At 43.7% G+C, this 27,566-nt stretch overlaps 1 protein-coding gene across 1 annotated transcript in view; it reads right to left on the bottom strand.

The window, feature by feature from the left end:
• Positions 1-957: 957 nt before the first annotated feature.
• luzp1 (leucine zipper protein 1) overlaps positions 958-27,566 on the bottom strand; it is a 46,087-nt gene continuing 19,478 nt past the window's right edge. Inside the window, exons 3-8 of the mRNA XM_069707111.1 lie at positions 17,759-18,113; positions 15,367-17,635; positions 14,432-15,000; positions 14,146-14,334; positions 7,973-8,259; positions 958-7,254 (exon numbers count right to left, since the gene is read on the bottom strand). Of these exons, the coding sequence (XP_069563212.1) occupies positions 8,014-8,259; positions 14,146-14,334; positions 14,432-15,000; positions 15,367-17,635; positions 17,759-17,890 (3,405 nt within the window). The 5' untranslated portion in view covers positions 17,891-18,113 and the 3' untranslated portion in view covers positions 958-7,254; positions 7,973-8,013. The remainder of the gene's footprint in view (positions 7,255-7,972; positions 8,260-14,145; positions 14,335-14,431; positions 15,001-15,366; positions 17,636-17,758; positions 18,114-27,566) is intronic.

Raw genomic sequence — 27,566 nt, 5'->3', positions numbered from 1 at the left:
GTAAAGGATCAGAATATTTATTCCACCACTTTATGGTAACAACTTGCACACACCTCTGGATCTTCCTAAAATCCTCGGGACCTTCGAGGTTCCACACAGAAGACAATTTAGTTTGAAACTTTCAATGCAAGCGGACGGGCACGGAAATCTTGCAGCAGAAGGATTTCACCTTCATGACAGAATATTTCAAAGGGTCAAAGGGTTTTCTTCCTCATTATACTCGACGGTCACCATATTCACGGCTGCCAAGTTATCCATGATGGGTAAATACTCACATTTTCAGAGTATAGTCGTGCACATAAAAGCCAGGCAGTTGAATTCAACATGTTGAGGCTTGCACTCTGGACTAGTACAGAAAAAAAAAAGTAGAAACATACCAGTCAGCATATTGAGGCGAGGTCGGCGGAATGAAACGACAAATCACGAGAATAAAACTTCTGAAAATCACCTAAGGCTGGTAAAATAACAAAGTGAAAATCAGGGGCTAGTCACAGGCTCATGAAAGGTCACATTTGTCAGAGCAGATCGAGCGAGATTCGATGATTATTTAAAACTAACCTACAGCTGCAGGAAAAGAAACGCTGGCTTCCACAAAGCGAGGCGTAGCTGTTTAAGAGAAAGATGTATGTGCTGACTTTGCATTCCTCAGCGGGTTGTGGTTTTCCTCTTTGTACCTGACCAATTTGCCTCATTTGTCTGCGTGCTTATTTTGCATACCGTCAGCTGCTACCCCCCCCCCCCCCCCCCACCATCCCCATCCACCCTGTACAAACCAAAGGATTGGACACACACACACACGGAGAGAGAGAGGGAGAGGGTGTACCACTATGAAATCAAAACTTGCTGAGCTTGTTCAGCGAAAAAGTAGAAAAGAGATTAACATCCCCGGTTGAGTTTTACACGGGATCAGCTCGGCACTCTCTCACACACACACACACACACAGGTTCCAACACGTGTTACAAACAGGTCGCGTTTTATTTTTATTGGAATACATATGGTCTGCTGTACAGTTGGCAGCTTCAAGAGACCTACATGCAGAGTGCGCCAGCCACAGTAAGGTTAAAACATGCACAATGTATTAAGTCTAAAACTGAAAGAAAACAAAAAAAAAAAAAAAAAAACAGCAGGAGCCTCCCCACTTAATCCACATGGCATTGCTGACACACTGAGAATCAATAATAAATCATAAAACCCTTGTGATCTTATTTCTTTACATCCATTTTTGTGTTTGACACCTATGTCTCAAGTCGCCGTCTTCCGCAGACAAATATATAAACACTCGGCTATAAAAAAAAAAAAAAAAAAAAATACAAAAAAAGTTGATTGTACAGGCTAGAAGTTCTTGTATCTGTGAGTGTAAGTAAGAGATCCAGTTACAAATATCGTCTTTTAATTTGAATTTTATTATTCTTGTTAATTACTTGTGTGTGTTCCATATATATATATGTACGTATGTATGTGCGCATGTGTGTGTGTGTGTGTATATATATATGTGTGTGTGTGATTGTGTGTGTCTGGGGCCTGCACGCTTCTTTCTTTGGCAGCACATACAAAACATACAGCACAGAAGATGTACAAACCCTGAATTTATGAGCGAGGGAGAACAGAGGAGCGGCCGCAGCACTGAACGGTCCCCATTTAAAAAAAAAAAAAAAACAAAAAAAACAAAACCTGGGGCGACACATGGTGAAGCACTCAGCATCACAGACCTGCTCGCCTCCGACAGAACGCACATAACTCTCATTCTTCGATGACCGTGACACGACGCTCGCCTCCCTCTCTCCTGCTTTCTCTCGGCGTTTTAAACGGTCTCTCTCTGTCCGACCCGTGTCGCGTCATCACGTCTCCTTGGCGGGCGAGAAACGTCTCGCGTTCCACTAACAAACACAAAATACAGGAAGAAGAACTCTCCAGGAGTGTAATAGCAATGATGGAAGACACATGACCTCGCAAAAAACAAAAAAAATATCATTCTTAAAATCAAGATGGACAAATACTTTATATATTTCAATAATAAGGCCCACTTTACAAAATTACAAGATTTTCCTTAAATAAAATCTATCCAATATAGATTCCAAAATAAGACATCTTTTGTTGAACAAAGAAATAAAAACATACACAAGTAGAGAACAAAAAAAGAAAACCCTCAAATTGAATATTTCCCCTTTATTTCAGTATCTCAAAGACGGGGTATCCGTCTGGGGGAACACTGGCACTGTCTCCAACTGTAAACTGTAAATACTGTGGAATGATTTTTGGCACAATATTAGTAGGCTGAGATGCGGGTATAACGGGGCGCCATGCCTCGACACGCGAGTTCAAACACGATTCCTCCGCCGAGCTCGCATGCCATTTTCCTTGAACGCCGAGACGATGCGTAAATACTCCAGTTCGGCTGGTGCGCAACATACTAAACGTACGTGACTGTGGTGCATTCAGCACAGAGCTGCTGAAAGCACACCCGCAGGTACGGTTCTGGGACACAAAGGAGGAAACTTTTTAACAAAGGGGGCATTAGTCGTTTGAGGTCTTAAAGTTAAGTGCTGGTTAAGTGCAGATTACAGCCTACGCCACCCTATGACACCATGACCCTGGCTTCACAATGGAGGCCTTTGAGGACAAGGGCCTGCTCGCTGCCCGAGAGCCGTTACTGCTTCGCCACTCCAATCTCCACTAAGTACATTCTAGTCTACTTTATAAAAAAAGGGGGGGTGGGGGGGAAACACAATGAGTTGTAAATAACAGATGTTTATACATACACCACTATTAGCTCTTGATCTGGTGTTTGAGCAGGAAATCACGAGCAGCCTCCTTTTCTCTCCACTACGTCTCCTTATATCGTCCCCGGACCTTCCCGAAATAATCTGCAACAACGGCAGCCGTTATAGCCGAGCTCTGATTCGGCACATGTTCTGCAAGACCGCCAATCAATCAGAGGAACCGTCAAACTCGGAAACACCCAGAACCCCGCTGTGTCTTTACAGCGCCGCGAAAGCCTGAGAAGTCTTGAAACCTGTAAAGTCTTCGCTGGAGACCCGGATGACCAATCAGCACATACCACCACGTCAACGCGATACAGACCTCTCGCCACTGGAAGCACCGAATAAGACCCGACACGCGCGAGTGGTGGAGTTTTTGCACGTCGATGCGAGATAGAAGCCACGACCGGCCTTTGGTGCCGGCACACAGTCGAGTTTCAATGGACGGAGCGGATGTACAGCCGGGTTGGCGGCGGCGGCGTTGGTGTACTTTGGGGCCACGTGAGGAAGAAAAGGTGCGGAGGATGGAGTTTCAACTTTGCCCTTTACAAAGCTCTGCTTGCTTTGAACCCCATCTTCAAGAGGGAAACCCCTCCGACGTGTCATAAAACCTTACAGTTTCCGACAGCTGAGCTCTTCCCGAGACCTCCGGCAGGGGAAAGGGGGGGGGGGTGGAGGGAGAGAGAGAGACAAAAGCTTCTAGAGAAAAAAATGATTTAAAAGGTAGAGGCTTCACAGTGTGGCTGATGTAAGGATGACTGCAGGATTGTCTGCGTGGATGGAGGGAAAACGGGTGACGCCGAAATGTATGGCGGGCAGTTAGGCAGGATAAAGGTTGTTGGTGTTCGCACTTACATCACCAAGTGGCTATAAACAGTCATCCTGACCCACAGTGAGTGATGTCAGCCTCAAAAGAAAAACTGAAAATAGTCTCCACTCCTACACGCCTGCTCTGACACACACACACACACGTGCATATTTGTCATTCACCAGCTTCTTACTCTGGGATCTGCAGAAGCTTCCAACACACCGGTTCACACGGCGAGCCTAAAAATGCCAAAACCTGCCTGACGCATCGATGACGGCGCGTATTAAGGACCCCGTGTATCTGCGGCAGCACGATCGCAGGCAGAACTGGACATTCGATACGCTTGTGCGTTTTAATTATCCACAAAGTGACCGTCGCTGCCAAGCTGTCCGTCTTCCGCCCTTCTGTAATTTAGAAGCCCTGAGCCAAGATGTAGAGACGGGATTAGATGCAGCCCCGACCTCTGACCTTTCAGCTACCCAGGGAGCTGCCCATCACTGTCTGGTGACAGGCCTCTGGCTGTCAATAAAGCAACTCTCTGGACCAGCAACACTTATCACTGCCGTTTAGGGCCAAGGCTTTCCTTTTAGGAAATGAAAATCCAAGGAAACGCAAGAGAAACAGCAGAAGAAAGAGGAAGACGGGGACACTTGGCTTCTCTAAAAATACTGAAAGGAAAGTTGGAATTGGTTGAAAAGATGAGAGAGTGGGGAAGAGATGGCATTCCTTCTTGGTCTGAATGAGAAGAGTGGTACTTGAAACAAAAAAAAGGGAGCACAGAAGGAACTATATGATCATCAAGTCTTGGCATGTGCACTGAAAGCCCTGAACAGTATGTCTGGTCTGTTTTTTGCTTTATCACAAAGCCAGCAGTGGCCGTGAAGAGGCCGCATGGCAATCCTTTCTGCCACTCTGAAAGTCAAATCCAAAGGATGGCGATTTTTGGGTGGCGCGGTTTGTACTCTATAAAACGGCTGCTTTGGAGTTGGGTCAGAAAAAAAAGAAAAGCAACCCTGTTTTTTTTTATGTCTGTCAGGGAAGAGTTCCCTCAGACAACCAAAACATTTTACAACAATCCTCCGAATGTAGAAAATATCGAGTTTAAAACACAAATTTGAACTTTACAATAAGTATCGCATGTTGTTGTTGTTTTTTTATCTGCATTGTAATAATATGATGGTGGTCTGAGTTTGTTGGAACAATCTAGCTCTTCTAATGAATGTCAAGGCACACATGAACATACTGTAGATATATCTAGCAAAGGGTAAACATAAGGGTAATAAATCTTAGCGAAAATGTGCATTCTGAAGGTAAACAAACTTGCGTTTCATCACACCGTCGTCACCTCCGATCCGTATGTACATCATGGTGACTGGCACGTTTACAGACATTGCATGGGGGACAGTTTGATTGCATATAATCTCCTGCTTGCATAAACAGTAAAGTGACGACAGACTGAGCTCCTGCCACCAGGCAGACCTCTTCACAATAAAAGAACCTGTATAGATATATATATATATATATATGGGAACTAATAAATATTACAGCTAGATGACGGCTGGTAATATACTCTGTCCTCGGAGTGAATCGGATCATCCCCAGCAGGGTGGGACACAACAACAGCAGAAGAACCAGGTGGAGAGCAGGCTTCAGAGAGTCTCAAGATCCCCAACAGATCCTGAACTTGGTCCGGAGTTCTCACAGTTATGGTTGTGTTAAACTTTTTCTGCCATTTAGTGGATTCAAGAGACAAAAAAAAAAAAAAAAAATGCACTCGTGTTGGAGTAATGCATCAAACCATCAAGCAATTGGTCATCCTCAGCTGCATTACTCAGCGACATTCAGATATTTCGTTCTGAGATCAGAGTTTACGTCGCCTCTTGTTCCGCAGTGAATCCTGTGTAACGGTCTTTAAATCCAGCAGGAGCCTGATGAAAGACTTTACAGAAAAGTTTGAAAATGTCAGCAAGATATTTCTGTCATTGCTCACGCACCATTTACCTCAACGAAAACACCTCATTTTATTACTGGCCAGCGGCTAAATGTGTTCTACGGCACCGTCACTGCTGCAGTGGCCCCCGCCGATGGGAGATTGCTCCAACATACCAACCACGAGTTGATGTTTCATGACGTAACAAAATAATACACCTCTACAGAAATATGAAACAGACAGAATCTGGGACGATTCGCACGGCGAATCCAGTCACATACAAGCTTGGAGCGTCAGTTCCTTGTTAGAAGTCCAACCCCTCGGGTTATTTCCTCGGACTGGCTGGCGTGTGCGCGGTATTTTACGGCGGCGCCGAAATCAAATGTCTGCCCTGCCAGGCCAGGTTTGCTGGTAATCCAAAGTCCAATGTTCAGTTTAAACAGAAACTCCATTTTTCTATGGCTCTCTTCAGTTTGCATGAATGAGGACAGTTGCAACAGCTGTAGAACAAAGCACTATGGAAATTGTATCATGGTTTGAGGTTATAAACAATGCACCCCCACCCCACCCCTTGCCAGATTCAGTTTTTTTTCTACATGTGCAACGTGTTTCATTGCGTGCAATCTACTGTCTTTTCACTTGATAGGGGAAGAGAAGACAAAGAAAAGATGATGCAGAACAGGAAGCGAATTACAAAATAACAAAAAACAAATATGGTCCCAGTCTGTCACAAATAATGTGTGTGTGTGTGTGTGTGTGTGTGTGTGTGTGTGTGTGTGTGTGTGTGTGTGTGTGTGTGTGTGTGTGTGTGTGTGTGTGTGTGTGTGTGTGTGTGCTCCTAAAATGCGGCCAACCAGCAATCCTTTAAGCAGACTGCATGCTGAGTCACAATCTTTCAAGTGCTGTTCATTTATTACTTTGAAACATGCAAATGTTCGCTTAACATCTTAGACCTCAAATTAGATCCAGTTTGAGGTCACTGCATGCCAGAAAGTGGTGACGGGGGTTAAAAATAAACCTGAAGTTAAATATGTGTTGTTTGGATATGTTTGCTTGGTTTGCTTATGTATGTGGGAGAAAACAGGAAAAGAAACATATATGGACTTCCGGTGAAATATGAGTTCAGGATGAAAGAGGCTGGAAAAAAAAAAAAAAAAAAAAGAGGGTAATTCGCTTCCTGTTTTTGGTCACATTTAAAGTGGAGACCTTTTGGTTTGTGAAAAATTCTACATGAATATGAAGATGCTGTTGACTGAAGATCGAGTTTGTTTTTTCAGCGACGAAGAAAGGTTGAAATTCTGAGGCAAAAGCGACTCGTCCAGCTACGCTGAGGTTACTGTGATGGTTCTCCGAGAAAGGCTTTCTCACTTTTATGAGTCCTTCTTCCTCTGTGCAGCACGCAGGGAAATCTGCAGCCCTCCCCAGCATGCCAGCCTCTCCCTTGTCAAGTTTCAGGGGTTACACTATAATACATCCAACACAAGAAGCAGAAGAGGATACATCGGCTGGTGAGGCGACTTCCAAAACACTGTACAGGCACTGGCTCTCAGGGAAAGTTTCACGTGGGAAGAGTCTCAGCGTTCACTCGGCGTCGCCGCTCTGGTTCGTCGGCAGCAACAATTATTTTCTTTTCTTTACTTGTTGCAGAAGCTGCAGATGTTGTCTGGTGGAGATGGTGGTATAATATGGAGCCATTAGCTGATGGGAGTCTGGTGTTCGGCCCTCCTCGTGCCACTAGAGCTTAATGAATGGAGTGCTGTTGAGGAAAAATGAAGACAAAGATCTTACTGACTCCATCATATTTTAAAAAAATGCTATCATAACTATTCATCTTCTTTGGAAGCATGACTGGTCTGTAATTTTCTCATAATTTCCTGGAATGTTTGCCAGAAAGAACAAAGTAATTTGGTCCTAATTATGTGGAAAATAGGAACCATGCTCAATTGGTACACTTCCAATTAAAATCATTAAAATTCATTCCCAGCAAACTGTGAACAATGTTTTAGTCAGTGCAGAGCAGGTCAGATGAATATGTAAAATATGAAAATTGTTCGCATAAAAAGAGGAATAAAGCTTCCAATCATACATGTATAATAAATATTTATCTGGGTTTAAATTGAGCTTTTATTTCAGGGAAAATAAAATGTTCCCTATTTTGTACTAAATTATGTTGTTCTGTCCAGGAAATATATGAAAACTATTCTTAAATTAATGTAAATAAAATTGGTACATAGGAATATTTCTCTCAGGTTTGCTGGCAGCACAGTTCTAGGTAAGTGAACCTGGAGCCTCCCACTAAATGTCTCTACTTATTTAACCCCTGCTGTAAACTGTGTTAGTTCAGCTTGATACAGCACATTTGATGTAAAAAGGCCCTTAAGAGATGTGACATCACTGCAGCAGGGGTGATTAATATCCTTTAATTAATGAGTGTCAGGAGTCAGAGGAAAAGTAAAGCGGCTGCCTCCTCGTACCTGTCCTCTCGCTGTACAACTGCTGCTCCGACCCAGCTGTTCTAATGGTGTTCAGACTGACGGTGGCTCCACGGTCTGCTTCCCGCTCCACTCCTCCCCTCCCCTCTGGCCCCTGACCCTTGGCCCCGACTGGACCACGGCTCCCCTCCTCTGGACGAGGCCCCTGCTGCCTTGGGCGACCGCTCGTAGGAGCTCCCCAGGTGGTGCTGCTCGGTGCTGGGTAGATTCCGTCTCCAGGCGGCCGGGCTGTGGCTCGGGTTTGGAGTGGGGTCGAGGCTATCAGCTGCCTGGAAAGTTTAGAAGATAAGACAAAGAAAAGAAATTAATATAAAAATCTGTAAAAGCAGCTGCAGCTGGATTTCTGGTTTGGCTTGGTCAGAAACACAATTTAAAACACAGCTCCGTTAATTCAATTCCATATTCTGGAGTTGTGAACAGGAGTTATGGGCATTTTGTATGGACGGCTCGGGGCCCTGTTTGGACCTTTGTCTTATGTGGGCATTAAAAACATGCCGTTTATGTTAACTGGTGTGTGACAAGGAAAGTCTGCCATGTGGACTTCTGCCAGGGGAAAAATCCCCAACCAAAAACCCCAAACATACCCCAAGCTGAGAGATTTATAATTTGGTGGGCTGACTAGAAAACAAACCCCAAGTTACTAGTTTGTGGTAGCTACAGCGGCACGTCCCCTCTCATAACCTCAGTAACCCTGCTCGAAGAAAGCGAGAGTTAGATGACGATGCAGTTCCTCCTGCACACAGAAACAGCACCCCGCTCCTGTAATTTCAGCTTTGAAAAAGCACCATAATTAGTGACATTTGGTGGGTTGGAGTTTGGCTTCGGATGCAGTTTTAGAACGCATTCTCGCTAATTGGCTTTAATGGAGCCCTGCTGGACTGCCTTGCTGAGTCTCCAGGGGTAACAGACAGGAAATCAGTCACCAGCGAACGCTGCCAAGTGGGTGTGTTCAGTGTGGTCACTTCCTGCTTCAGTCACTGGGGGAGGAAACAGCCGAGTGGCATATTCTCCTTCTATGGTAAGCCACTGCTGCAAGAGCTTTCTCAAGGTTTCCTTTAAATGGACTTCAACTGGTCCTGCGACACGCAACAAAAAAAGAAGGGCTTGTACTGTACAACACGAAGTGACTGGGTTAACAACAAACTAAAAACACATACGACATTGGAATGTATTAATGAAAGAAAATGCTTGAAATTGTGCCCTTTTTGTGCCACTCCCCCCCCCCCCCCAATGTGGCTCAAAGTTGATTAAGAAAATATTTGCTCCAGAGGAACGTCAGCTTGTAATAAAGGATGTTTAGTAAGTTGATGTGCATCTGACTCCCTGCAGTAACATTTTCCAGCTGTGACAGTCAGCAACACTAAATAACCTCAAGCAACATAATGAGGAGAGAAGAGGCAGTGCTGCACTTCTACCAACTTCTATATGTTAAATGAACAGGGCACAAATGTTGCGAGACATTTAAAGGACCAGTTTAACATTGGGGAAATAACCTTATTTGCTTTCTTTTAGAGAGTTACATGTGGATATTAAAAACAAAACTGTCTGCACAGTAAATATGAAGTCACAGCCTGTAGCTGTAGAAAAAGGTCCGAAAACGCTACCAAATTTAGCTAACAGCAACTCTAAAGCTCACTAATTAAAGCATTATATCTCTTTGGTTTATTCCGTACAAACACTTAAGTATAAAACCTACAAGTTGTGAGTTACAAGCTGGAATCAGCAACTTCCTGGAGTCTCTGCCCGCAGCTTGTCATTTTTTACACTTTGGTTTTTGTACTGAATAAATCCAAAGAAATATGAGGTACTTTGTGAGTTTTACAGTTGCATTTTTTTTTTTTTTTGGCCTTTTGACAGGATAGTTGTTTCCCCTGTTTCCAGTATTTTATGCTAATTTTAGCTACAGCTTCCAATCTAATGTACAGACATGAGAACTAGTGTTAATGTTCTCATCCAAGGTTCGGAAAAAGTACATTTAACAAAATGTTAAACTATATCTTCAAAAGTGTCATACAGAGTTTTAAGACAAAAAAAAAAAAAAAAAGGCTGGTATTTCTTCAGTACAATAATTCTAGGGGCTCCCGTTGAAAACCAAAACAGAAACTGTGAAAAGACCTTGCTCTCTGCTGCCGAATGACAGGCAGCAAATTTAAGAAATGAAACAAGTAGGAGCTTCTGCGGTACAAATTATATCGCTGCTTTAAATCTGTCTGCCCCTGGTCTCTCGCCCAATTTTAAGGAATGATTGTACACTGCCAACCCAAACTCTTAAATCTGCTCTCCAGTAAAACAATACCCTCAACACTCCAGGTGAAATGTTTCAGAAGAGGTGAAATTTTTGTCTGATTTAACCAGACGATTAATGCCTGTCATGATTTATTAAAGCCATTCATTTATTGCTTTTCATGGGTCGTTTGTACAGGGTCCATTGTCCTACAACTGAAAAACGAACCCGGCTGCGTTGCAGAAATGTTATTCCAGTGGGATTTTTCTGTGCGGGTCACATCAGGCGAACAGTGAAGAGTACAGCGGGCTCTGATTCCACACTTCACCTTGCCGCCGCTGGTTTTTTGATTCAACAAAGGATGTTTTGGTATCTCGCTCATCGACCGTTTCGGCCCCGCTGTCCTCAGCCAAACATAAGTTCACGGCTCATTCACGTCCAGGCTGAGGTTTCCTACTGCTACAGTGGACAGGAAGTACCACAAATCGGTTCTGTTCTGCTGTCTGAGGCGTGGAGTTACTCCTGTAGAGAGCAGGCCCGTCCTCATTCTAACACTGACCCGTTAGGCTCATTCATGCTCGCGGTTCTGTGTGGACGCAACAGCATGTCTAAGATTATCTGCAACAATTCATCAATTGGTCAATCATCAGAGAATAATCTACAACTATTTTGATAATCAAATAATTGTTTGTCATTTTCAAGCAAAAAAATAACATATTTGCTGTTTTTAAGCTTCTAAAAAGTGACGATTTGATGCTTTTCTTTGTTGCACTAAACTCAATGTGTTGGCACTGCTGGTCAGATAAAATGAGACATCTAAAGATGTCCCCTCGGTCATCTTATAAACAAAAGGATGAATCGAATAATTTACATATTAAGTGATAATAACACTCAGTTGCAGCCTAAACATGATAACAATGGCGATGCTAACAACCTGATGCTTAGCAGGTAATGTTAACAAAGCGCATCACCTTTGTTTAGCATGCTGCTATTTGCTAAATCAGCATTAAACACAAAGAGCAGCTAAAGACTGGGAAGGTGGGAACGTCCTTATTGTTAAAGGTATTTTGGTCGTAGTCGAGATTGAACAGCAGCCACAGATTCAAGAGAAAAAGAGATGATCATGACTTTTCACAAATTGACAAGATGTCATTCTCTGTCTTCTAAAGGTTTGAATAAATGACGTCAACGTGATTTATACATGGGCTTAAAAAAGAAAGCCAATCAATAAGCCATCAGTTTGCTCAAGTTGCTCGAGGGTACTTATAGGAATTGGGAATGTTGTCTCCTCCTTAATGACTATCGATCGATAGCACCTTACAGTGAGCCGATTTTCAGCCTCAACACTACGACGTGAAAGGTGGTTGTAAAAAAAATTGAGATTTTAATGTTCAACAAAATAAACACATTTCCTGAACATATGCAAAGGATGATCCTGTGATTTTGTTTCATTTTATGTTCAAAGAGAATTTATGGGGAGTAAATGCCTAAAAACAGAAACACATGTAGACTGCTTCTTTAGTGGATATGGTCTGGCCAAAAATAAGAGGAGCACAGATACCTAGTTCAATAAAAATCAATGGGATGTCAGTTCATGATGACTAGAGTGCCTCCATCTACAACCTTGCAATAACACAACCCTCTTCTATCAACCTCTGACACTGCAATCACAGACTAATCCCAACCTTCCTCTGCCCTAACTACAGCTGTATTCATCCAAGCCTCTTGGGAATGGACGCCGTTCAGACCGCTGAAATGTTCTGAAAATCCAAACCAGCGATGATCGGCTGTGCTCCAAGACATGCTTCAAAGCCCAGTTATGTTTTGAAGCTTTTTCTTTTTTCACCCACTGTGGCAATTTCTTGCTCATAATTGCTATCCAAATGGAGTGACCAGTTCATGCATCAAACATCAAGATGAGCAAGGTTTTATCGTACCGCAGAGTCAAACCAGTTGCTTTCGGAAATTTCCAAAATAAAATGACAATCTGCACGACTAAAAAAAAAAAACTAAGGAGGGACAACAAGACAGCAGTTTATCAGGTCACTGCTGATTTTCCACACCAGAGATGGGTATTGTTTGATAGCCTCCGTTTGGGGGCTCCAGGTTCACCAGGGTAAGTGAACCATGCAGTGAGGTTCAAGGCCATGTGATGGAAGCGAGTTGGCACTGACCCTCACAGAGACCCTCAAACACGTGACTCAAAGTCAGTTTGTTCATGTCAGAGCTTGATAGTGGGATAGTGAGAGGATGAAGAGGGAGGGAGAGCGGAGGAGTCATTCTCTGCAAAACAAAGGCCCCTGATACCAGTCTATATCAGTGACTAAAGGGGGCGTTAGAGGGTTGAGGCTCCGTGTTAGTCTGATTTCACAAAGCCCATTGAGGCTATTGAGAGGGAGGGGCCCTGCAGGCAATTACAGCTCTAAAGCCATGTTAGCTGCTGTGTTTTCATACGATGGTCGCTGAAGAGGAGAGAGTCCAGCTAAAATATGCTGTAACGGTGTCTGTTTGCATGTAAAACTGGTAAGTATTCATTTTGGCCTGCATGAAGTCTCTCCAGGCTTTTTTTTTTTTTTTTTTATTATTTTAAATGAAAGGCAAAAACATTTGAACTGGAAATATCTTTATCGCTCTAGATCGCAACGGACAGCTAGGATGATGGAAGAGACGGCAGACAGTTTGTGTGTGTGTCTGTCTCCTTGGCGACGTCCAGTATATTTAAAGGGGATCACACGGGGGTCTTACCCAGAGGCCTGTAGTCGAGGGTCGAGGTTTTTGCAGCCATGGATCCCACTGTAAGCAGGACTACATCCATTTGACAATTTACTACAGACAAATAAGTAAATGATGTATCCCATTAGTAGTTTTCACCTCGTCTTTCTGATGATTCGTGTAAACGTTCACACGCAATTTATTAAACTCTAGATATGCTCACGTGTGAATGCATTCGCACACACAATATCACAAATCTGGCTCTTTGTACAGAACTCTACTTGTTGGACAAGTGACATGTGAGGCTGAACATGGGAAAAAGTTTCATCACACTTGATGTGAAAAATACCAACTGCATGTGGAAACCTGAGATTAAAGCCACAAATAGATGCTCCTTTACTCTGACAAATGTACATAGAGTCTGTGCAAAATAAAAGGATGCAAGTAGGCTCATACATCAACACACATCTGCACGTGTTGCAGCTTTCAGTATATTTTGTGTAGAATAGCACTGCAACCAGGCAGAGCTGCAATGCACTGTAATGTGGTGGCGCATTTAAAATACAAGACAGCTATTTTCTTCTCCTTGAGCTTTTTCTAACCTTTTTTCCCCCCTGTTGAGGTCGTTTTCATTTCCATCCTCCCTCATTTTTTTTTCTTCCACCCTTTTCTCTTTGTGCTTACTGGGGCAGTAGGAGCGGGGCCTGCAGAACTGCTGTGCTAAGCTTGAAGTCCCAGAGCCTGGCGTCAGGGAAAAATACAAGCTGAGCTCTAATGCAAAGTGGACACACCAGGAGCCTGCGGGCGGTACTTTCTGGATTCTTTATCTTCAAGGCAAAACTATGCGCAGAGTTGTCCAGAAAAATACCTTAACCTGTGAGCCTGGTTTTAGCAGTTACACCTACACTAATGCGTCAGGATCATATTTGATTTATGCTAGAAATGTTTGAGAAAAGTACCATGGATGCAGACAAAAAAAAAAAAACACTTAAAGAGGGGTACAAGTCAGAAAGTCAGTTTAACGCTGTGCCATGAACCTCAAGTGAGAGATTTCACATTCAATGTAAAAAAAAACAACCTGTAAAAGCACTTTTCAACTCGGTACTAGAAAACATGTCATAGTAATGGACACTAATAGATTAAGTATCGGTGACCAAATAACTACTAAAATGAATAGCTCTTGCAGAAAAGTGGAAAAACTTGAAGTTGGTGTTCCTACCGGTGGTTGCTGAGAGTGAGGAGAGTATGATCGGTTCCAGGACTGAGAGGTAACAGGTGAGTGGGGCATGGTCCTTCCCAAGCCTCCTGTTTCCGTAGAAGGGGACTGAGAGCGCTTGGCTCGGCGAAGCCCTGCTTCTTCTGATTCTCTAGTGTTAGTAACCACACTGTTGATCCTACGCATGTATACCTGCGATAGTGAACAGCAAAAAGCAACATGTGGCTATATTTTTGGATGAAAAGTACTCATTTTCAACTGCAACATTGTGTTGGACTCGTTCTCTCACCTCTGCAGGGGACGGCTTGACTCCTTTCTGTGCTGCAGCATTCCCACCAGCCCCTGTTCCACTGTTTCCTGTTTCTTCCGTGTCAAATGTGGTTGCCCGGAAAGCCCGCCATGTTGTCGCATTTTCTGCTTCATCTTCAGACTCACCATCCGTCATTGCCCTCGTTCCCCCTCTTCCTTGACCTGGCTCGTCCCCTGACATGGCGCCTCTGTTCCTCCAGGTGCTTCTCACGGTCACATTCTTCGTGTCCGGTAAACTGTCTTCTTGGGAGAGCTGAGTTTGTCTTTGGCTTACCCAGCTGGTGACTGTGGTTGTGCTGCTGCTGCTTTCAAAGCCTGATTCTGTGTCGTTGAAGTCAGCAGAGGTGGCGTCCAGGGACTGGAAGCCGAAGTTGCTGCGTTGGCAGCACCGGTGGCTGGTGGAGGTCTGGAGTTTAGACCTAGATGAGGAATCGCAGAGGTTGTCTGCCCCGCAGTTCTGGTCCGGGCACGACCGCAAGGTGATCTCACTCTTGGGTATGGAGATCTCATATGGGACGGAAATACTGCCGTGGTGGTCACTACTGGGACCTGGTAAAATGATATCACAAATATTCCAAGTAAAACATTTCATTAGGATGAATTGCCATTCGTTGCATGAAACATCATGTGGCACTTCAGCTGTTCCGTGAAAATAAAAATAACTTTAGAACAAACTTAATTAACCTCTTGAACTTTCAGAATTTTGACAATTATTGTTATTATTTGAAAATTATACTTGCAAATTAATACAATGTGAAACCATAAAAGAAATCAAAACAAACTTCACTTTACAGTGATGTTAACCTTTGAGACTAAATGACAACACTGCCTTCACTGCAGCAGGTTTGTTCAGATATTGTTACCGTTATGGAGTACTGAGTTAACTGAACTAAGGAAATTGCTGTGAACACCTACCTATGAGGATGTTGCTGGTGGATGTGTGGCGTTCTCTGATAGGCACAGGTTCACTGGACACACTGCTGCTGCGACTGCTGGTTCTGGAAGAGCTCGGGTCGTTGGGGTAGAAGGTTATACTACTGGTCATTTTACTTGTGGTCGTCACGACCGGTTTGGTAGAGATCTTGGGTTTGCTATTTGTAGACAGAGGCTCTGAAATCATGACTTCCTTTCTATCGATCTCAACAATAGCGGGCTTGATGACAGCTTTTGACCTCAGCGCCTCTCGCGGGCTGCACACTCGTTGGACCTCGATCCCGGACGGAGTGTGCACAGGCCCGTGGTGGCCTCCCTCAGCGGAGAGTGTCCTGTTGTGCAGCTCCTCATCGAAGGAGCTCCTCGAAGAAGAGCCCTCTGAATGCGAGTCATGGATGTGGGGGTATCTGGCATACCTGTAGGTCGCAGTCCTACTGCTTGCAGTCGTACTAGCTGTCTCAGTTACAGGGTCGGGTTCAGAGGGCCTTGAACCAGTAGATTCTGTTTCAGAGGCAGAGGAATGACCCTCTGACCCCTGGTCACTGGGAAGCATTGGAGTGATTTGAGATCTGTAGGCTGTGTATGATCCATTGGCTTTGGACGCCAGAGATCCAGAGACAGATTCCTGAACCTGGCCTACTGATACCTGATCTGAAGCCGTTTCCTTCTCTAGTGCAGAGATACTGTTCATGGTACTGGAGCTTTCAGGAACTACATCAGAGTTGTTGGATTCGCTATCACTACCTACGTACAGCTTTGAAAACTTTTCTCTGCTCTTCTTAATGTCCCCATCAGTCTGCTTGTGAGCCGTCCGCAGTGGCTTCTGGTCATTAGCGGCCGGAGGGTAGCGACTAAGAACAGACACCTTTTTAATATCAGCAGAAGTTGTGTTCGCAGAGCTGTACGTGGCTCCTCTTGTCTTTTCCTCAGTTCCTCGTGCTGCGTCTCGCAGTCCGTTATCAGATGAAATCGCAGTAGTTGGGGTTTTGGATGTTCTTCTGCTCTTGTGAGCAGGACTGAGGGCTCTCCTCACGGACTTCGGAGAACCCTCCTCTGAGTGGCTGAGCTCTTTACTCCTTAGTTTGGTTTCTCTCTTGTGCTGAGGGGAGAGCTCCCTGTTCCTGTGTTTGGGCGAGCTCGGTTCAGAGGCAGTTGCAGCACTTCTATATTTAGGCTTCTCTTGCCTGAAACCTCCCTTCACGATAATCTCTTCTTTCTCAGCTTTGCCGTTCTCCAGGACTTTAGCAGAGGTGTTGGGGCGAATGCTCGTGCTTCCATTGCCGTGTTTATCCACATTACTCGTTCCATTTCCCCCAATTCCACCTTTTCCGCACAACTGTGTCCTGAGCTGTTCTACCTGCTCGTTCAGTTGGAAAGCTCGGTTTCGTTCTATCTGGAACTTTTCATGAAGTTCGATATTTTTGGACTCTGAGTTCTTCAAATCCTCCTCCATTATCTCCAACTGTTTGAGGCGGTTCTTCAGCCTCTCTACTTCCTGCGTCAGCTCCTTTACCTTGTTGTCCTCCTCTTGCAAGCCTTCGAGGCCGCTGTTCTTCTCATTCTCAGATTTGTTCACGATACCAATGTTGTCGTCACCCAATTTTAAGTAGTCAAGGCTCCTCTTGCCGGCCAGTTTACTTGTGAAGAGCCCTGTGGATGACAGCTCATCTTCAATTCTTGAACTCATGAAATCCGTGCGGTTGGGGTCCGTCGACATGCCGAGACGATTCTTCTGGTGGTCCAGTTTTTCGTTCAACTTTAAAATTATTTTCTCATCCTCTCTCTGTTTCTCTAGTAGCCTCTTCCGCTCACTCACAAAGGTCTGTGTGAATGCCTTGAGTTTCTCAAGCTCCATAGCCAAAGCCTGCTCTGCTCTGTCCAGCTTTGTCTCAGACCCCTCTACCTCCTTCAAACGGGCTTTGAGCGTCTCCAACTCAGACGAGAGCTTCTTGGTCAAGTTCTTCTCTTCATTGAGGCTGAGGCAGAGCTGGGTGCAGTCAGACTTGCTTTTCCCTAAAGCTTCTTCCAGCTTCTCCAGTTCAGCCATCCTCCGCTGCAGACGTTCAATCTCTGCCTTTAGCTCTATTGTAAGGCTTTCCTCCTCTTCCAGTTTCTCCCTGACTGTGCGGCAAAGGTCCTCAGCTTTGCGTACCTCCTCATCTTTACCCTGGATCTTCAGGAGACGTTTCCTCAGGGCTTCCACATCCTCAAGCAGGGACGAGTTGCTGCCTTCTGCCTGGATGACCTTGTCCTGCAGAGGAGACAGTTCAACCATTCATTAAATATTCTCATGTACTGGATTTCTATTTCACATGACTCCACTCGCTGCCTCTGAAACACACACACACACACACACACAGTCATTAGCACTGACCTGCAGGTCAATCAGCTCTTCCTCAGACTTCTGCAGCTTGTTGGTTGCCTCTTCCAGTTCATCCAGTCTTCGGCCGAGACTCTGTAGCTTGAGCCGCAGGTGGCGATGCGTCATGTCTTTATGCTCAGACATGGCGACAAAGTACTTTGTGTTGTATCGGTTGTTTTTTTGTTGTTGTCCAGATTATTTGATGACAGCGTGTTGGGGGGTCCACATTTGTGTGGTAGTTATAGCGAGTCCGTTAGGCTCTTGAGAAACTGCCCTTTTCTCCCGGCAGTCTCGCTCTGTTCTTGCGACCGTCTCTTTAAGACTTCAAAGTTCCCTTAGAGCGGTGTTTAGCAGACGGATCTGTCATCTGTAGGAGGGAGAGAGGAAACAACACTTAGTCATCCCTAATTTGTCAATGACAATCTTTTGCATTCTGAAAAGTGGCTCAGTAAGTGAAGCAAATGAGTCAAAGAAGATAGAAATTAGCTGACAGCTGACTACACACTGTGCCAAATAAACATGGTCAGCGTGTAATTCCACAGTTCCTTCTAAGGACTAAAGGAGGCTGAACTCAAGACGTACTATAAACACACAAGTCTCGCTCAGCCTGGCTGGATTTTGTGTTTACAAATACAATCTTTTCATTCACAAAAATAGATATTATGTTACATGTGGTGAAGGTATGATTCGTCATTATGACAATCACCTTGCATTAATACACAAACTGCCCCTGTCTTCCATTTGCCATTGTATTTCCACCATGTATATTTCACCTTGCCTGTCCTCTGAATGAGCTGGGGGTGGCTCACATGTCTGTGGGGGTTTCAACATATCTGCACAGGCTTGTACACACACACGCATGCACGCATGCACGCACACACACACACACACACACACACACACACACACACACACACACACACACACACACACACACACACACACACACACACACACACACACACACACTTTGTTGTCTCCATGCTCTTATATCCAGCATTGATTCCTGCTTGCCTTCCTGCGTCTGCTGACAGCAGCACATCTCAATAGCACAGGCCTCCCCCAATACATTACCGGCCCGCCACTACACCACACCATTCAGAGTCTCTTGGGAGGGCAGTGATCATAAAAGAAAACAGTAACGGAGACTGGTAGAGGATCTTGAAATCTCTCTGACACAACACAAATGATGATATGTAAGTGGTGACCTTTCTCTTGTTTGTCAGTGCAATTATGTAAAAGAGGGAGGGTTACATCTCTGCAGCCATTACAGTGCGTTAGCCATGCTGGGCTTCCAGATGGACACTAAGTGTGATGAAAGCACAGATAATTAGCACACCGCATTCTGCCTGTCAGCAGGACCTCCATAAATCTAAGAGTCAACGCTTTTGTCTCATGCATGATTCAGGTGGTCTTTCCTGCTCCGGCTTCTAAATCCTATTATTCCCCTTCCCCCAATCATTCTGCCGAGTCCCCCCCCTCTGAGCACGAGGGAAAAATCGATCTGAGGGTAGGACACTACATCTGCACACATCATCACTTATCGACCGCCCCGACAACCAGCTCCATACGGCTCCATGTCTCCTCTCTTCCCTGCTTTACAGGACTGTGTTCAAAGATGGCCTTTCTGAAGCTACAAACCACTACTTATGAAGACTTCTTTTACATTAAATGACTTTTACTGCAGTAAAAACATCAATCAGTGCAGTATATTTACTACATCTTTTTTATCTATAGGAAACATATGTAGATGGTATCCAACAAGGTACAGTGTGCCATTATAGTTCACTCTAGAACAAAATAATATCTTTTCTAGTTTCATTCGGTGTAAAAAGCCCAAACCACTCTGCCCACAATTCATTAAATGTCTTGTTGAACATACACCAAAGCAATAAGCTTTGAAAGTCAGCATGGCGGAGATTACTTTATGACAATGTGAGCTCAAAGCGTTCAGCTGTAGCGTTTTAATTATTTTTTTTCTTTCATGAGGTCTGGTGGTTTGGTAATCTTCTCAGTGGAGTAAAGGACTTCAAGGAAATAAAGTACATGGGCTTGAGAGGAAGAAAGGGAAAAGACAAATCGGGAAAAAAATGTTGGAGAGAATAGTCCTCGCCTGGCTGTCCATTTGAATGCCAGAACACCTTAGTCAATAAGTCCGTTTGTGATGCATTGTTATTACTCAGCTGTGGCTGGTTAAGTGAGATGTAGACCAATTTTTTCTCTGTTGTCTTGAGCTAGTTGCTTTGGTCCAAAGCTGTCCTGACTGATCTTCTTCCAGTGGAGTAAAAATACTCAGAGAAATTCCCATATATAGAGAGAGTGCTCCACTCGCTGGTTCAAAACATTTCAGTTCAACTCTTTATGACAGCTCTTCGGATTGCAGAAAGACGTAACTTATATAACTTAAACTTATATAACTTAAACTGTGTGGCTAAGAGAGATACCTTCTGCCCTCACCAACAATTAAGCATCCTTCAAAGTCTGTCTTTATTACTTTGGCTTTAACATCTTCCTGATTATCTTTGGGTTGAAGTTTGGCCCCCAAAAAGCAGCTTTGGTTGATCCCCATCCTGGTTTGCTAGGTCCAGATACTCCTGTCTTGGCCGGCTGCCTACCTCTCCTCTCATTCTCCCTTTATTTCTTTGCCAGTTCTCTACCTCCCTCCCTCATCTCTCCCCTCCATCTCCATCCCCCTCTGACACGCACACCAGCACAGCCGAGTGAGCGCTTTTAAGGGGTGGCAGTGCGTGCAAAGTGACTCTGGCAAGCGCCTGCCTCTGCCAAACCAATCAACATACCTGATTCGCTTATGGCAGGCTTGGGGCCTCATTAGTTACATTCAGGACAAGACAGGAGGGAATTGGAAGGATGTTGGGTGAGAGGGAAAGGAAGAGAGACGAAACAAGTGGAGGAAAAGGTGCAAACCATCAGTATTTAGTCTAAGATCATAAATTCCTTCCATTTTAAACCCACACAGATGATTTCTCATAAACCCAAATGTTCCTATGTTCATTTAATCCTCACTGGGATACTCAAAAATCAAGCAGATATACCGAACCTTTGTATTCATCTCAAAAAGTTAAAGGTACAGGCCAAGAACATGTTTGAAAACGTGGTGAAGGGGGATAAAGAGGGAAGGAAGTAGGGCAGGCGGGGAGCTGCTGAGGTATTCTGAACTCAACACAAACCAAGTTTCATTCTCCTGCTCTGTGCTTTGTTTGACAATTATGGAAAACTTGGTGGGGGGTAGGAGCTGTGAGGCAGGGAAACTGACCCCCTTTATTCAGACACATTCCTGATGATGGACTAACCAGGGCAATGCCAGTCCCTCGCTCTGCCCTGTCTGCTCTTAACCAGGCCACTGACAGGCCCTCTCTCTGCAGACATCTATTCTTAACTGGGAAATTGTCTGGGTTTTGCAGCCAAGACCCACAAAGTATATAAAAATCAGTCTGCTTGGAGCATCAGGTGGATCAGGAGAATTTGCAGCCAGATATGATTTCAGTCCAAGAGATTCCAGTGATTGGTTCCTGACCATATTACTGTGATTGTCTTTAGAAGTGATTGCATTTTACAGACTGCGTGCCAGAACGTTGTAATGTGCTGCAACTATCTGACCCTATTCTGACAGGAGGATATTATTTAAACTCATGCAGCATCTTTACAACAGCATGTAAATTAAAGAAAATATTGAAAACAGCTTAAACCAAGCCCGCAATTGCCTGCGGAGTACGCACTGTATAAATCTTGACAGGATGTTCCCTACTTGACCTTTCGCTCCCTTCTGCAGTCCTACTGCCGTTCTTACAAGAAGCACGGTACTGAGCATTGATCAGCAATGCAACGAGAGAGTTTGGTCAACTAGCTCTATGTGAATAAGTCTCTGAGGCTCTTTGGTTAGAGAGTGAGGACAGAAAGTCAGTGTGTTTGACAGAGCGAAGGGATGAAGAAAGCAAGGTGGATGCATAGATGCAGCAGCTGACTCAGAGAGAACAAGCCAGGAACAAGTGAGGGGAGCAGCACAAGGACACAGTGTCTGTGATTCAAAGCAAGACTTGATAACCAACTAAATAAAGCAGGTAACTGCCTCAGGGACTCGTACCATCAGGGATTCCTGTGAATCACCACTCAGCAAGTACTTTGTGGACATCTCATTCATTGAAAATTTGTGCATTAATACCACTGGCACCACTAAAGCTCATTAAAAACTGTAACAATAGACGCCTTGAGGCACTGCCAGTATTATCAGTATATTCATTTAGTTTTAAGGGTTTTAATTAACGACTATAATATATTGTGCTTGTGTGGTGTCTTTAGCTCAATAAATCTGTGCTTTGTACCAATTACTACAGACATACATGCAGAGGAAAATGGGGGTTAACAGGAACACACTCATAATTTTTGCTTTGGGGCCCACAATTGAGTTGATCTGTTGGGAGGTCCAGTTGTGTGCACAACACTGACTATTCTGCAAAGACCTGTCATAGTTAACAGGCCAACTTACTGTAGCAGCCACCTTTTTTTTAATTATTATTCACTGGACTACCCTGTTGGTAACAACCTGTAAAGCCTTAACCTGGACAATTGAGACTTCTGAAAAAAAAGTTGTCAACTTGCTGTGACAAACAGTCACATACTGACAATCAAGGACAGCTTTCCCTCTATGTCCTCCGTCGTTTGTCGTTTGTGCGTGTGTGTCGCAGTGAGGATGATGTAATACTAGTTTTACGTGGCATCACTATAGTAATGACATCGCATTCAGGGGGGGTACTATCTGCAGTGGAAAACAAAATCCAGAAAGGTAATTGGTACCAAAATCGAGCAGAGTAGAGCCGGTACCGGTAATGGAAAAATGCAAGTCCTGACAGTTGCACCGCCTGCAGGCATTAAACTGTACTTGTAATGCATAAAGGCATTATGTATTGAATGTGATACAAGGAAGAGAAGTTAATTGTTGCCTTTCCAGAAATGATGGGAGGTGTACAGTGATTACTGTCAACGTAAACGTGGCGTTATCTTCAGGTCTATAATGCTGCCGCTGTTTTTTTTTCTTTTTCTTTACTTCAGGGGACGCAGGCTGGCATTTGTAAAACTGGTCACCGAGTCGATAGAGAGCTAAGCATAAATGAATGAGTGTGAGCAACAAGCTGTTATATGCCTCACAACTAAACCGGGAAAATAAGAACAAATCCACTATGACAAGACAGACGAGGATGGGGAAGAATAAGAAGACAGTTAGAACAAAGAGAGAAAAAAACCAGACGGGCTTTTGTCTCAGACCAACAATACCAGAAGGATCTGGAAGTAAAACTTTGGAGAAGAGCTCCATCAACTCTGCCTGCACTCTCTCAAACACACACACACACGCGCGCGCGCACACACACACACACACACACACACACACACACACACACACACACACACACACACACACACACACACACACAAGGTTACAATCATACACCATATCATTAAGGCTTTAGCCACTCTCTTCCTGCCTGCCTGCTGCCTTCAGTACATTCTGTTCTCTCCATGAAAGAGAGAAGGAAGGAAAGAAAAAGGAAAAAAAAAAATCCCCTCTCTGTTGCACTTGACATTAGTTTGGAACTTCTGGCTTTGAAGCTCTTCTGCCTCATAAACAGGAGCTAATAAATGGCCCCGGTCCAATCAAAACGCCTCAACCACATCTTCATTCAGGGGGGTTATTGCCAGTATGCGAAAAACACAGCGTATTTGCACATATGTGTGCAGAGGGACGACTGCAGTGGATGGATGCTGGCGCAGCAGTGGAAGCCACAAGATGGTGGAGACCTGACGCTTGGCCTGCATTTTTCATTTTTTCCAAGAAAGAGAAAACCGGTATCCCATAATGTTCGGTTTGCCGTTTCCTGTGCTGTCATGTTACTTTTTTCTCAGTTTCTTTCACCCTTTCAGTTTTTGCACTGCTTCTGGAAAAATGGTAAAGAAATGAAAGGCAGTGTTGCATTTCAGCAGAACTATGGATGAGGAACTAAGGTCATGTAGATCCTTCATTAGGTTCACCTACTTCGCTCTGAGTTTTTCAGATCGGTGGGTGAAATGGCCACTTACAGTGGAGGTATTGAAATGTGGTCGAACTGAGTAAACAAAACGGCGTCCCTCGTAGAAAAATGTATTTGTTTGTAGGAGAAGACATGGAAGTAAACTACAATACCACCATAATCACAAAGCAGATGCTGTGTGCTTGACCGGGCAACATCACTCAATGTTAAGATATTAATTTTTTTTGTTTTATTCTCTTTTCTTCTGCAAGCTATTTGTCCCCCTTAAACATTTTTTAAAGCAAAAATAATAAGGTGAGTTCAAACATCCCTTTTTATGCTTCATCAATCTTGGGGGTATTTCAGCATGGACCACCTAAACTCATTTCATATTTCAGAGACAGAAGGAAGAAAAACCAAAAATTAATACACACATTCTTGTATATTATAGATTGCACAGCAAGTGGAAAGTGAACACAAGTTATTATACAGGTGCAAACTTACACGCAGTGAAAACATTTTAGGATTATAAATATGATTGTAAATCACTAGCACAATCTATTTCTCATCTGTATCCCTAGAGACAAAGAAATATAAATTCAAAAACCTGATATACCTTTAAACCACGGGTCGTCAAACTTTATGTTTACTTAGGTGATGCACAACTATGTGATATATCGTGGTGAGTTTTAGTCTGAAAAGCTTCATTGTAAAGTAACCACATGGTCTTAGCCCAGTAACCCAGAGCCTTTTCTAGGTCTCCCCTCCCCTCTCCACCCCTCCTGTCTGTCTGTCTGCATCAGGGGTGTTGTTGCTGGGGCTTAAAACGAGCGCTCCGCTTGTACGGCTGATGAGGAGATGATAGAGGGAGAGAGGGAAAAGGGGGAGGGGGAGAGACAGATGTGGCAGGGTGAGAGAAATAAAGCCGGACCAGCTACAGTGTCTGACCTGCCAGCTTTCTGTGAAGAGTTTGAATGTTGTACACACATGCTACATTTTTGCCTTCTCCGTTTATGACCTGATTGAAAGATGGGACTTTGAAGAGGTTGAACCAAACTCAAAAGCCCCCCCAGAGCATTTTGTTTGGCTCGGCTCCTAATCTTTGAGGCTGAGCAGTAAATTGGAGCATGTTGTTCTACAGGAATCAGCACTACATGCAGGATTACATAAGTCACTGTTGCTGCAACAGACAAGCCGAGCAGGGGAAGGATATTAGATGCTCCGTCTAAAACAGCAGCACCCCAAAAATACTAACCGGTCAGTAGCTAGCTTGTTCTCGGGCAGATCTGCAGCCAATGAGTGCTGGAGCAACTTAAATCCAGTCAGTTCAACAGAAACAAAGAGTATTACACCAATGAAGGAAGGGCTGACTCATGTCTTAGTCAACCTGCACGACGCATGATGAAAAGAGAATTACAATTTTGTTTTTCTGAGAATTGAGATCACAATTCTCTGATGATTTTTTTTTTCCAATATAAATGTTGTTTGCTTTCATTTCCCTGAAGACAAAGATATTCTAGTAAAATATTTAAAAAAAAATACAAATATTGAGAATAATTGAGGAAACCTTGTAATTTTCAGATCAATCACACCCAGTAAATGCTGCTACTCAGTCTAATGGAACACTGATGACTCATAACATTCAAAAACTACAGACTTCAGGCGATCCTTCATCATTGATTCACCTGATTAAGAAGATTACATTATAGTTAAACAGCAGGTAAATCATTACAATGTCTGGTAATTTCTCTTCAGTTTGACTCGAAGCACTAAGAGGTGAAATGTGATTATCAGCAGACAGGATACCCGCCCTGATACCCACATATCAACTGAAAGGGAACGCTCTGTTTAAACTCACTGAACATAAAAACAATCAGTTTTAGCGTATTGTCATCTCTTATTTAACCTTTGAAACAATATTTTTTGCAGATTCAGCTGCTTTTTATCAGGAACACCCCCTGATAAAGAGCAGCTAACACTGCCTTGTTATGCCCTTGTTGAAGGAGAGTGGGAGCGCTTGTTTTGATGGAGCTGATGTCCCGAATAAAAAAAAAAAAACAACAACACATGCTCACTTGCTATAAATCCCTGTTATTGCCAACATCTAAATTGGGATTCCACAGATCTAAATTATTTGAATCAAATCTACCCTGGTCCGGTGGGTTGTGTTCAGAAACAGTCATTTCACTTTATCTCCATGTTACGTTCTTAAATTGTGATCATTTCTCTACAGTGTTTAGTAGAGTTAGTGGCCGTGAAAGCAACGTGGTGAAAGGTCACAGGTTTGATCTCCACAGCAGCTTGTGTGTTCATAAATGGCTCTGTATCTTGGTGAATTGAGCATCAGCCTCCTGGATTAATGCCTACTGAAGAATAACAATGTAATATGCAAAATGAGATTCCCATGCAGAGTTCTGCGAAGGAAGAAAGAAAGAAAAACACAACAGAGAAACTTCAGCCTGAATCTGACTAAGTCCACCTGAAGAGAAACTCTTTGACCTCCCATTCGGACCAACACTTGCTACCGATTTAAAACTATAGTTTACAGCTGTCCAAACACTCAGCAGTCGTCAGCTAAGTCCTCACATGACCCAATGAGTACATGCAGATATGTGAAGGTATGTGATGATTAACTGCTTGGGAAGGTGTGTGTGTGTGTGTGTGTGTGTGTGTGTGTGTGTGTGTGTGTGTGTGTGTGTGTGTGTGTGTGTGTGTGTGTGTGTGTGTGTGTGTGTCCGTTTCACACTGATAAGAGAGTGATGAAAACATCACAACATGATGACACTTCTTCGAGTCAACACCGGGGAACTAACAGTCTGTGTATGTCTGTGTTTGGAGGTATGAGTCAGGCTGAGAAAGAATTAGGAGAGGCCAACAGACAAAAGTTAAAGTGATGAAGACCAGAGAATGATGACAGTCAAATAATTTAGTGTTTAACAGATATATTACCTCCACTCAAAGAGGTTACTGTGTGTCTTCTGTTTATCTCCGTGTTGGTGTGAGTCATAACTGGTGAAGAGTTGGTCCAAAGAACAAGTGTTTTATTGTTGGTCAAAGATCTAAACATCTTTTTACACGTTTTTTTTTTTTTAAGCTTTTTAACGAGGCTTAAAAATGTTGAGAATTGTGCAGCTTTGGTTGAAGTGAGCACACTGAGTGCTTTCTGGCTGTACTTGGAATTGTAAAGCGTGACTCGATACTCAGATACGGTTGAACATTTACAAAACGCACTTATTGTAAGTCGCTTTGGATAAAAGCGTCAGCTAAATGTCATGTAACAAAACACAACGCTTAATTTGCAGCCGCATGACACAAAGTGTCTCCGGCAGACATGCCGAACAAAACGTAACCATGCGCCAGATCAAAGTAACATGAAATAGAAATAACAAAATCATGTATTAAAATGTATGCAATCAATGACAATGTCATCTGAAGGTAATGATGGTGCTGTATTTTATATTGCTCTCTAAAAGATCATTTTCAAAATTGAAGAACTGAGCTGAAAGGGTATATTTTGCCATTTGAGTAAAGATCGAGGACAACAACAGCATCTTATTACGGTTCTTTTCTTAAATCACCTTCTCTGTCTTTGTCCTTTACATCCAGTCTCATCATGTCATGTGACCCCTACTATCACCGCAGCCCACATTTCTGCTGCTGCATTCCTCCAGTTTCCTTCCCTTGACCTTCATCCTAATTCCCCAGACATTTATATGTCCTTTCCCCTTGTACCCAAGAGAAGAGGAGATGACAGCTGATCACCAAACTCTCTGGTGATGACTGATGGGGCACCTTATGAG

Source organism: Brachyistius frenatus, unplaced genomic scaffold (assembly GCF_029030835.1).
Source record: "Brachyistius frenatus isolate BFR_SWC_R1_liver_20210118 unplaced genomic scaffold, ASM2903083v1 Contig_67, whole genome shotgun sequence".
Classification (NCBI taxonomy): domain Eukaryota; kingdom Metazoa; phylum Chordata; class Actinopteri; family Embiotocidae; genus Brachyistius; species Brachyistius frenatus.
This window is presented reverse-complemented; position numbering and strand designations above follow the sequence as displayed.